Genomic DNA, 12,034 nt, shown 5'->3' with positions numbered 1-12,034 from the left:
TAAAAACTGGTAGAGGTCTAAGCACATTTATATAATGGTTCTGCAAATATGTACATAAGAAGCTCAAAGCAACATCTACTTATATATTATGATGAACTAACCTGCTAAGAGACTTTAGATTACTTCATTTAAAGGAATGGAAGGAAGCATGCCCCACCAACTCTTTTAGCCAACTCTCTTAACTCTACGCCTGTCTTTTGGCTCTGAGCCATGCTACACAGTATATACATGAGAGCAAACAAAAGACACGCTCAAGCTTTGTCTGCTTTATTTCACTACATTAAGTTAAGCAATAAGGCAAAACAGTAACCTGTCATTCATAAAGATCAAGGAGTACCTCTCTGTCCCAAAAGGGACCCAAAAGGATGTTTCTTCACAAATATGCACGACACCTAGCTCATTATGCTGATAAGCATTTCAAACAAAAGAAAAGGTCAGTAGGTGAATCAAATAACAAATCCAAATTAACTTAGCCTAAGTTTCCAAAAGTATAGTTTCAAGTGCTAATGGGATCTAACTTTCCTGTGATGGTGCATACTGACTAGCATTAAAATGTTTGCACCTCATCTAATATAAAAAAGGCAACAAATACAATTCCTAATTCACCAGCTGCAGGTGTTGAACCATTTCTACGGACACACAGAATACTAGCTTGCACTAAAACCTACCTTGAGGAAACATTAAACCAGTGGCTCTATTATTCTGCAAGTTAGTTTGGCTTCTGAAGAAACAAGTTTACGATCGAAGTGTTTCGTGTTTCTGTATATGGGAATGATGTCACCCATACTTCAACATTATTATTTTTGGGAACAAATGCCAGCTGCCTGCCATAAATGCATGACGTGTGTGTAGTCTATGCAAACGTGTAAACATATGAAGTATTCTCTACTCTGATGTCCATTTCCTCCACTGGCAAATATGGAGCAGTGATTTCACAGTAGTCTCTAGCAGGTAGTGAAATAAAAATTTGAGACTCTGTGGGGTCACAAAAAAATGAAACTTTTCCTATAGTCTACAAATTTGTAATTACCCATCCCCCTGCTCCAACTCCTAAGAGGCTAAATCTTATTATTACCATCATGTTAGAAATGAGTATTTTCTTTCTCACACTGCATCACATATATTATTACTCTGTGGGACTGTTTCATAAAATTGGCTTGATCTTTGTACAATTAGTACAATTTAGTGTCTTTTAGAGTACAATTTAGTGTCTTTTAAAAGCTTCCTAAATATTTAAAACATTTTCAAGGGAAGCTTACAAGGACTATGTCCCATCTGTATTCTACATTATAATGTAACTTTAATTTTTTAAGACTTAAAACAAGACCAAGGTAAACAAAAAATCTGTATTTTCCTCAAGTCTCTTGGCCACTTACTAACAATACTTTTACAGAAAACACAGTGCAGCTGGTGGTCTACTTTGTCAAGTTTCATTTTAGAAAACATCATAGAAATTAAGGTTAGCAACCCAACTCCAGGATACCAAGTGAAAACAGCATGTCTGCTGTTAGGCCAGAATTGTGGGCTACTTGCTGAACTATTTTATGGTTTACAATCAAAATGGTCTTATTTGACTCACCATATGACAAAAGTCTTAAACTTAGTAAGGGGGAAAGTTCTTAATATCCAGTTTTGGATTCAAGAGATTATACTAGTTAATTTCCCCCTCAACTCACTGGAAAGAATGCTAGTTGAGAATATGCTAAAAATCTAACCTTTAAAATGTTTTCTGCATTCCAGAAATGAACCTGTCCACTCACGTTTTCTTTGGGTTCTTTTCCAGGTCCCAAACAGAACAACTTAACTGAGTTACAGAGGCAGAACAGGGAAGGGGTAGGGAGTAAGACAAATAAAGATTGTCCCCCTGTGGCAGCATTAATCCCTGGGTATTGTGGCAATATTGAAAACGAATGGAATTTGCTACCCCCTTGACATCCATATTTTATTGGGAAAAAGTGTCCTATATTCACTTAGAAAAAGGGGGCAAATGATAGTGCCTTAACAACTTCATAGGTTTTTCCAATCATCACAATACTAAAGATAATGTGACAATGCAATTTTTCAGTTATATGGAAATCTATGGCAAAATGGCAGCCATTATGGCAAGTGAAGGGATATGTTTTAGACTGTTAGATGATATTTAATGGAATGCAGAAAGCAGTTGGTACATTGTGACCAATGCTGGATCATTAACAGCAGGTCCACCTTTGGGTTATTAAGTTTCATCTGTGACACTGTGATCCTTAGTGAGATCAGATCAAGAGACAGTACAGTCAGTTTCTCAGGTGGTAAATACAATGCCACTCCAAGGAACACCCATCCCCTTTCCTAGACAGAATTATGCTGCTGTTATTCAATGTGCAGGGCTCAGTGAGGGAGACACAGACTTACTGGTGTCAATAGAGGTGAGAGCAAGAGCAACAGCAGCTACCCTGTGTTCCCAATGTCTTGCCTATGCTCCCACTTTCTTAGCAATAGAATTCCGTAGTGCATGGGTACATCGTTATAAACAAGGCCTAATGAAGCAGCAGCTTCTGCATTTTAACGCAGGTTTATGGTGATACTGTCCTTTGGGATCTGCCCTCCAATGGAACCTTTTAAGGAAGAAGCGGGCCCAAGCTAAGTTCCACATGCTGGGTGAGCCAGATGACTTCTGTTCCCTGGTCACTTTCTTCAATGGGGCGAATGGGGGCTGCCAGGTTTTTAAAATCGTGCTTCATCTTGAAGCACACGGTCACTTCACCCTCCTCACGTTGTGGTGTAACTTTGATGAAAATACCCACTTTGTTGGCCTTTCTGAAAGCTATAATGCTATGGAAAGAAAAGAAAAAAAAGCAAGTATTAGGTAGATAAAAAATCAGCCAAACCACTAAGACTTACAGTAGAAGTCTTTCACCTTATTCTTTCCTTCAGCACACACAGAAGACCTATCAACACTTTGTTCTTAACCTACCAAGTTGTTTTTTTTTTTTTTTTTTTGAGACACAGTCTTGCTCTGTCACCCAGGCTGGAGTGCCATGGCTCCATCGTGGGTCACTGCAACCTGTTTCACAGGCTCAAGTAATTCTCCCATCTCAGCCTCCCGAGTAGCTGGGACTAAAGGCATGCACCACCACACCTGGCTAGCTTTATATATTAATATGTATTTTTGGTGGAGATGGGGTTTCGTCATGTTGCCCAGGCTGGTCTCGAACACCAGGGCTCAAGTGATCTGTTTGCCTTGGCTTCCCAAAGTGTGGGATTACGGGCATGAGCCAACACGTCGGTCATATATTTTTCTATGAGCTTATACTTTTCTGCTTTTCTAACCAATGCAGATGGTACACACTATTCCATAACTTGCTTGTTTTATTCTGTTTATCACAAACATCTTTTGATGCTGGTATATACAGATCATCTACATTCTATGTAATGGTTGCATAGTATTCAATTATGTGTTTACCATAATTGACACATACTGAGGTTGCTGCCAATTGTTCTCTATTATAAACAATGGTGCTGCAAACATCCCTTTACATTCACCTCTGTGCAAATGTAATATTTCTAAAGAACATATAGACTCATATCATGGAAAGTTATTTTTTTATTTTTTATTTTATATTTTTGAGACGGAGTCTCGCTCTGTCACCCAGGCTGGAGTGCAGTGGTGTGATCTCAGCTCACTGCAACCTCCATCTCCTCGGTTCCAGCGATTCTCCTGCCTCAGCCTCCTGAGCAGCTGGGACCACAGGCGCATACCACCATGCCTGCCTAATTTTTGTAATTTCAGTAGAGATGGGGTTTCACCATATTGATCAGGCTGGTCTCAAACTCCTGACCTCAGGTGATCCACCCGCCTCGGCCTCCCAAAGTGCTGGTATCTCACAGGCGTGAGCCACCGTGCCCGGCCTTGTTTTTATATTTTAGAGACAAGGTTTTGCTCTGTCACCCAGGCTGGAGAGCAGTGGCACAATCATAGTTCATGATAGCCTTGACCTCCTAAGCTCAAATGATCCTTCTGCCTTGGCCTCCCAAAGTGCTGCGATTACAGGCATAAGCCACCATGCCTGGCCATACTGTGGGAAGTTTTAGTAACTCAATGCTTTAAGGGAAATTTGGAACACCATAAATCAGGAGTGTTTTTGTAAATAACTTATGTAATTAGGAAATTTAGCATAAAAATGTCTCTTCATTGAGGTTTCCATTTCAATTTCCCCTCATTTGTGCATAAAGTTTGTGCTTTAATAACGTAGTTTCTGAAAGTAAAAGGGCAACGAAATAAACAGAATTTGTCTACTATCCAATTCAGTTACTCTAAGAAAGGTTACTGAGATTACATATTTACAAAATCTAAAAGTTCTATTAAATCTAATGTAAAATATAATTAATTCAGTTTTTAATTACTCTATCATGTAATCAGGCTAAAATCTGTTATCTCAGATAATCATTCCAGAAATATATCTTGGCTTAACAAATTTCTGTACCTAATTAATTTAAGGACCCACATAAAGCAAGGATTTCAAGAACATATTTTGTATTGTACAACTCAGTACATTTTGTATTACAGTAACTAACCAAACCTTTGATTTGTATGAGTCACGTAAAAAAAAATTCAAACAGTTTAAAATGGTAAAAAGGAAAACATCAGTCTTTCTTTTTATCCTTAATTTCCCAGGCAACCACTGATACCTGGGAAGCTTTTCCAAAACAAATTTGGATTTCTGGTCCCTAGCTAGACCTGCTAAAAAAAATCCTCTGGGGTTGGGGTTTGGAATGCTATCGAACAGCAAAACAAAACAACACTTGACCTGGTGCTTTTTGGAGTTAACCCACGTTTGGTAATCACTAATCTCACCTTTGCCTTCACTTTCTTTTTCTTTTTCTTTTTTTTTTTTTGAGATGGAGTCTGGCTCTGCTGCTCAGGCTGGAATGCAGTGGTGCGATCTCAGCTCACTGCAACCCCCGCCTCCAGGGTTCAAGTGATTCTCCCATCTCAGCCTCCCGGGTAGCTGGGATTACAGGCACGTGCCACCACACCTGGCTAATTTTCGTATTTTCAGTAGAGACAGGATTTCACCATGTTGGCCAGGCTGGTCTCGAACTCCTAACCTCAAGCGATCTGCCCGCCTCAGCCTCCCAAAGTGCTGGGATTACAGGCGTGAGCCACCGCACCTGGCTTCACTTTATTTTTCTAAACCACCTTATCTCTTCTAATATCTTGTTGAGAAAGCTTTTGATCATTCTGTCAAAAAACCATAAATGGGCCAGGCATGTTGGCTCATGCCTGTAATCCCGGTACTTTGGGAGACCAAGGCGGGTGGATCACTTCAGGTCAGGAGTTCGAGACCAGCCTGGGCAACATGGCAAAACTCCATCTCTACTAAAAATGCAAAAATTGGCCAAGCGTGGTGGAGCTCGCCTGTAATCCAAGCTCCTCAGTAGGCTGAGGCAGAAGAATTGCTTGAACTCAGGAGGTGGAGGTTGTAGTGAGCAGGAGATCACGCCATTGCATTTCAGCCTGGGGGACAGAGTGAGACTCCATCTCAAAAAACAAAACAAAGACCGTAAATGTTCCCTGTGCCAGTTTATTAAGCTATTGCTTTTCAGTTCCAATCGCACCTCTGTTTTGCTGTGTGATACAGGATTCTGCTCAGACCGTAACTGCTGGGTTGGCTGGCTCTTTGTCAGGTTCTGTCAGTAGCGGGCTCTAAAGGGAGACTAGAAGTCTAGAGGAGGAAGGGTCTTGCTCTTCCTTTAGAGATTCCTGTTTGCTTGTGGTCCCTGTTCCCTGTGGCCATCACTCCAAAAATGTCTTTTTTTTTTTTTTTGAGACAGGGTATCACTCTTGCCCAGGCTGGAGTGCAGTGGCACAATCACGGCTCACTACAACCTCTGCCTCCTGGGCTCAGCTGATTCTCCCGCCCTGGTATCCTGAGTAGCTGGGACTACAAGCATGCGCTGCTACACCTGGCTATTTTTAAAATTTTTTTATAGAGACGGGGTCTTACTATATTCCTAGGCTGGTTTCAAACTCCTGGGCTGAAGCAATCCTCTTGCCTCAGTCTCCCAAAGTGTGGGGATTATAGGGGTGAGCCACCATGCCCAGCCCAGCAATGCTTCTTTACCCAGGAGGAAGTGGCAGTAAGCAGCTGAAGTTTTCCAATTCTTGTAAAATCACGCCACCCCTCCTTTGCCATCATGAGATGCCAGGACCAGGCAAGCAGTGTTCCCCTTCAGCTCACTGGAGGCCCGAGTTTCAGCTACATGGAGCTCCTTCTTTAAGTTCTAAATTTTAATAATTCTATTTCCCTTTGTTCCCTCCACCCAAGGGATGGTAGCTGGCTCATAAAATAGCTATCTTTGAAATTTTATGCCCATGAAGTAGCATAAAATTGCTACTTTATAGTGTTCTTTTTCACTTTTTAAGTTACACAAGTGAATAATTCTTTATATTAAATTCTCTGTTCAAATCATTGAAATCATTCAGTCTATAGACTGAATTCTCTGATGGTCACAGTTCCCAGTTAGTGGAAGGTTTAGTTCTTTTCAGTTATTAGGTATGAGAGAGTAAAATCTATTAATTACCCCAAGGGTGTGGGGGTGTGGAACAAACCCAGTGATAAATCTATAGGGACAGAATATTGTATCCTGTCCACAACCATTAAAATCATATACTTAAATTTTTTTTTTAATTAACATGGGAAAATATATTCAAGTGAAAAAGGCTAAAAAACTGTATCTATAGAATGATCTCAATGAGGGAAGAAATATTTGGAAGGACAAATGCCAAAATGTTAATGGTGTTTATCTCTGGTGGTGGGATAATTTTATTTTCTTCTTCACGGTCTTATATGTATTTCCCCAATTTTCTACAATAATTATTTTTAGAAACAGGAAGAAAAAAGTAATTTAAAAAAATCCAGACAAGAAAATTGGATATATAAGTGGGCATTCTGTATCAGCCAATTGTGGTATGGGGATCACAAAAAGATCACTCACTCGGGATCGTCCTGAAAGTCTTGAGGTTCTGCCAACTCATCGTACTCTGCTGCTGCATCCTTGCCAGCTAAAATGAGCTCTTTGGGAGGCACCACCACCTGGAGAGCAACACAGAGAGGCCTGCCTGAGAAGGGACCAGTGTGACAGAATATAGCAAAGCATGACATTGATTTAGACAAATGGAAACACACAGCAAGTTTCCGGAAACATATATACTACTTATATGGAGTTTATAAGAACAAAGGTTTTTTTTTTTTTTTTTTTTTTTTTTGAGAAGGAGTCTCGCTCTGTCACCCAGGCTGGAGTGCAGTGGCCAGATCTCAGCTCACTGCAAACTCCGCCTCCTGGGTTTACGCCATTCTCCTGCCTCAGCCTCCCGAGTAGCTGGGACTACAGGCGCCCGCCACCTCGCCCGGCTAGTTTTTTGTATTTTTTTAGTAGAGACGGGGTTTCACCGTGTTAGCCAGGATGGTCTCGATCTCCTGACCTCGTGATCCGCCCGCCTCGGCCTCCCAAAGTGCTGGGATTACAGGCTTGAGCCACCACGCCCAGCTAAGAACAAAGGTTTTAAGAGAAAGTAAGTACTTACTTCATGGGGTCTGCAATGAGGAACTGGGGAGAACATGGGGGCTTCAATTGTGTCTTTAATGTTTTATTTAATTGATTATTTTTTAGAGACAGAGTCTTGCACTGTCGCTCAGGCTAGAGTGCAATGGCGTAATCTTGGCTCACAGCAACCTCTGCCTCCTGGGTTCAAGCAATTCTCCTGCCTCAGCCTCCCAAGTAGCTGGGATTACAGGCGCCCATCACCACGCCTGGCTAATTTGTTGCATTCTTAGTAGAGATGGGGTTTCACCATATTGTCCAGGCTGGTTTTGAACTCCTGACCTCGTGATCCACCTGCCTTGGCCTCCCAAAGTGCTGAGATTACAGGCGTGAGCCACTGCACCTGACCCTAATGTTTTATTTCTTAAGAGGATGGGGAGAAATGGGTATTTGCCATATTCTTCTTTTTTTTTTTTTTTTGATACATCTGAAACAGTCCATCATTAAGAACAACACAAAGGAGAAACACTGGCTCCAACACAATGTTTTTTGACATGGTGCCAGCTGATTCCTGGTACCTGATACATAAACTCACATGAGATACTGGGTGTTTATGGTCATGGAAAACAATTAGCATTCTTCAGACTTACATTGTAATTAGGCCTCAACTTTGCTCTATCAGAGGTTAACCGTTAACAATGTCGATCAAATTTCTAATGATAGATACAAATGTGGGAAGGGAGGTATAAAGAGAGATAAAGACAAGCTGTGCTTATGCATCAGGTACTTATTTCTGCCTCTATCTTAACTGGAGCTGCTTATTAGTGTTAATAAAAAAAAAAGCAGCGGCCAGGTGAGGTGGCTCAGGCCTGTAATCGCAGCACCTTTGGAGGCTAAGGAAGGTGGATCACGAGGTCAGGCGATTGAGACCATCTTGGCCAACATGGTGAAACCCTGTCTCTACTAAAATACAAAAAGTCAGCCAGGCATGGTGGCAGGCACCTGTAATCTCAGCTACTTGGGAGGCTGAGGTAGGAGAATCATTTGAACCTAGGAGGCGGAGATTGCAGTCAGCCGAGACCGTGCCACTGCACTCCAGCCTGGCGACACAGCGAGATTCCATCTCAAAAGAAAAAGAGCAACAAGGACCATATAAAAGTCTTCCGGGCCGGGGTCGGTGGCTCACACCTGTAATCCCAGCACTTTGGGAGCCCGAGGCAGGCGGATCAGGAGGTGAGGAGATCGAGACCATCCTGGCTAACACGGTGAAACCCCGTCTCTACTAAAAATACAAAAAATTAGCTGGGCGTGGTGGCGGGCGCCTGTAGTCCCAGCTACTAGGGAGGCTGAGGCAGGAGAATGGCGTGAACCCGGGAGGCGGAGCTTGCAGTGAGCTGAGATCGTGCCACTGCACTCCAGCTTGGGCTACAGAGCGAGACTCCGTCTCAAAAAAAAAAAAAAAAAGTCTTTGGAGGTGATGCTTGTAAGTGAAATCATTAAAAAGCAGGAAAAAACAAAAAAAGAAAAAGAGGACAGAAATTCTCTAACAATATTTGAATAACAACTAAAGATATAGGCATCCTTTTAAACCATTTTTATTATAAACATGAAGCTGAATTATGAATCAGTAATCAACGATCTAGAGAGAAAGGCTCTAAAATTTCAAGTACTAGAAGTACCAAATATAAAGAGGCCATATTACATCCATTCAACTCACACTGAGAGTCAAAATCACTTTAGTATTTAGTTAGTGCTTTTTTTTTTCCTGAGATGTAGTCTCGCTCAGCTGCCCAGGCTGGAGTGCAGTGACATGATCTTGGCTCACTGCAACCGCGGTCTCCTGGGTTCAAGCGATTCTCCCATCTCAGCCTCCCCAGTAGCTGGGATTGCAGGCACCTGCCATCACACTCAGCTAATTTTTGTATTTTAGTAGAGACGGGTTTCACCATGTTGGCCAGGCTGGTCTTGAATTCCTAACCTCAGGTGCTCCACTCGCCTCGGCCTCCCAAAGTGCTAGAATTACAGGCGTGAGCCACCATGCCAAGCCTAGTTAGCGCTATGTTATGCATACTCTTTGTAAGGTAGAGGAATCTAGAGGAGGCATACCAGCTTCTAAATGATTTTAAACGTATCATTTCTAAAAGGAAATGATACTTCACAAGTGTTGAAGAATGAATGTATGAGACTGAGAGACTGAAGGCGCATGTATGTTAGAGGAGTCAGAATAGGAAGGAGGCATTCTAGGTAAAACGAATAGCACACACAATTCTCTAGCATCAAAGTTTATAACCCATTGGATCTGTCTGGATCACAACCACTAATATGTATGATTCAGGGAATGCTAAATTTGAGGATTTGAAGGAAGATCACACTGGACGAACAGAGAGAAGTAGTCATTAAGGAGCTCTTATGCTATGCCAAAAATCTGGACTTCATCTCAGTCAAGAGCAACACTAAATGACCAGCATGCGAAGAGTTAGATTTTAGAAGTATCGCCCTGGTGGCAACAGAGAAGAAATGGGTTAAAATGGAGGTGGTGGTATAAAAATAGCAAGGTCAGTTAGGAAGTTATTGTCACAGTCCAGGTAAGAAACGATGAGGCCTTCAAATAGGGCAGTGTGTTTCAGGATAAAGTAAAAAAATTTAGGAGGTGGAATCAAAAGAACGTGCTGACTAGATGTGGAAAGGAGAGTGTGTGGAGTCTTTTAAGCCAGGTCAAATGAGGACACTCCAGGGAAAGTGAGGGTCAGAGAGGCTGAGGCAAAATGCTCCTACCTTAGCAGTGCTGTTGATATCATCAGGGTCCCCCTCCTCACACTCCAAGAGAGTCACATGGGTGAGGTTCTCAACTGGATTTGTAAGAGTCAGGAGGACCTGGCTCTCCTGGAGAATAGGAAACACCTCTCAGACATTCACCACTTTCTTAGCTGCTACACCAAGTATTTTGCAAAATTACCATCCCCTCCATTACTTCTGAGCAATGACGCCCACTTACACCTCTACATCACTGTATTCTCTACATGCTTACTGATCCCTGTTCTATTATCTATATGTTAGACCAAATACTTTCTGGAGTTGCTATTTCACTAAGGAAATGGGACAGATTCCACTGAAAGGGCCAGTTACTAGATGCAAAAATTCTGAGGAATGCTCATTATCTAAGTGATTGTTTAAAGTTAAAACTCTTATCTCACCCAGGCTGCCATTTAAGGACTGAAAAGGAGGCCCTCATAAATAAAATATGGGAGTCACAGGCCAGTCAGATGCATTAACAGAGCAAAAACGGCACACCAAGACTACAAAAACTTTTTTAAATTTTTATTTATTTGTTTATTTTTGAGACAAGGTCTCAAAAAACAAGGTCTCTGTTGCCCAGGCTGGAGTGCAGTGGTGTGATCATGGCTCACTGCAGCCTCGACCTCCTGGGCTCAGGTGATCCTTCCATCTCAGCCTCCTGAGTAGCTGGGACCACAGGTGTGTGCCACCACACCTGGCAAGTGTTTTGTATTTTTTGCAGAGATGAGGTTTCCCCATGTTGACCAGGCTGGTCTTGACCTCCTGGGCCCAAGCAATCTACTTATCTTGGCCTCCCAAAGTGCTGGGATTACAGGTATAAGCCAGCATGCCCAACCTTATAAAAACTTTTTAAGACTTCTTGAACTGTGATAATTTGTCCTTGTTTGGTACTCTCTCTAGATAAGCAAAACAAATCTTTCAAATGAAGGACCATATGATAAACATTTGTGTTTTCAGGAGCAGCATGAAAGGAAAGAGTTAAAGAGGTTGCTGCAGAATATTCTACAATTCACTGGGCGTGTGTCTGGAAAAGGGGAGTAGATGAGGACTCCGAGGAAGGAAGGGCTGTGGTATGGAAATCTGGACATCTAACTGATTCCTTGTACCCGAAACATAACATACAGGTGATTGAGGAGAATCTCTAGGCTGGAGAAGAACAAAAGATGCCTGCGGGATCCATCATTCTCCCCTTTCTTTTCCCCACCCAGAATTTCACCTTGACATAATGTGCACTCTGCTCCTTTTCCCTACTTTTCATCAAAGACGTTGTTGTCAAGGATCTCAGTGTCAATAAATTTAAAGTCTTTATTATCCCAAACTGTCTTCTTTTCTATCCCTTGCTCTCTGTATCCTGTGCCAAATACACACATAGCCACCCACATACACATACACACACATCATTGATCAATCCTTTTTCTTCCTATAAATGAGCAAGGTACTAACCTTCATGTAGCGAAGGTTGGGAATTGACATGATTCTCACTTCTGGAATATAATTGCTATGCATAAATAAAAAAATGCATTAATGTTCACTGGAGTCTCTTAAAATTATTATTATTTTTTAAAGCTGTGCAGTACATAAAGGATTTCATGTTAATCAGAACATATCAGAGAAGAATAATTTTAATGAACCATATCATCACAGTAAGAACTTAAGACATAAGACCAAACTGGTATGACTTCTTTCTGAAATCTTATGTATATTTCTATTTTAA

At 41.6% G+C, this 12,034-nt stretch overlaps 1 protein-coding gene across 2 annotated transcripts in view; it reads right to left on the bottom strand.

The window, feature by feature from the left end:
- Positions 1-251: 251 nt before the first annotated feature.
- DCTN4 (dynactin subunit 4) overlaps positions 252-12,034 on the bottom strand; it is a 45,973-nt gene continuing 34,190 nt past the window's right edge. The window contains exons 10-13 of one of the 2 annotated variants that reach the window (XM_010373664.2): positions 11,764-11,818; positions 10,300-10,407; positions 6,979-7,076; positions 252-2,811 (exon numbers count right to left, since the gene is read on the bottom strand). In XM_010373664.2, coding sequence (XP_010371966.1) covers positions 2,598-2,811; positions 6,979-7,076; positions 10,300-10,407; positions 11,764-11,818 — 475 coding nt within the window. In that variant the 3' untranslated portion in view covers positions 252-2,597. The remainder of the gene's footprint in view (positions 2,812-6,978; positions 7,077-10,299; positions 10,408-11,763; positions 11,819-12,034) is intronic. The other variant, XM_030926868.1, reaches the window with a different exon arrangement.

Source organism: Rhinopithecus roxellana, chromosome 3 (genome assembly GCF_007565055.1).
Source record: "Rhinopithecus roxellana isolate Shanxi Qingling chromosome 3, ASM756505v1, whole genome shotgun sequence".
Classification (NCBI taxonomy): Eukaryota; Metazoa; Chordata; class Mammalia; order Primates; family Cercopithecidae; genus Rhinopithecus; species Rhinopithecus roxellana.
This window is presented reverse-complemented; position numbering and strand designations above follow the sequence as displayed.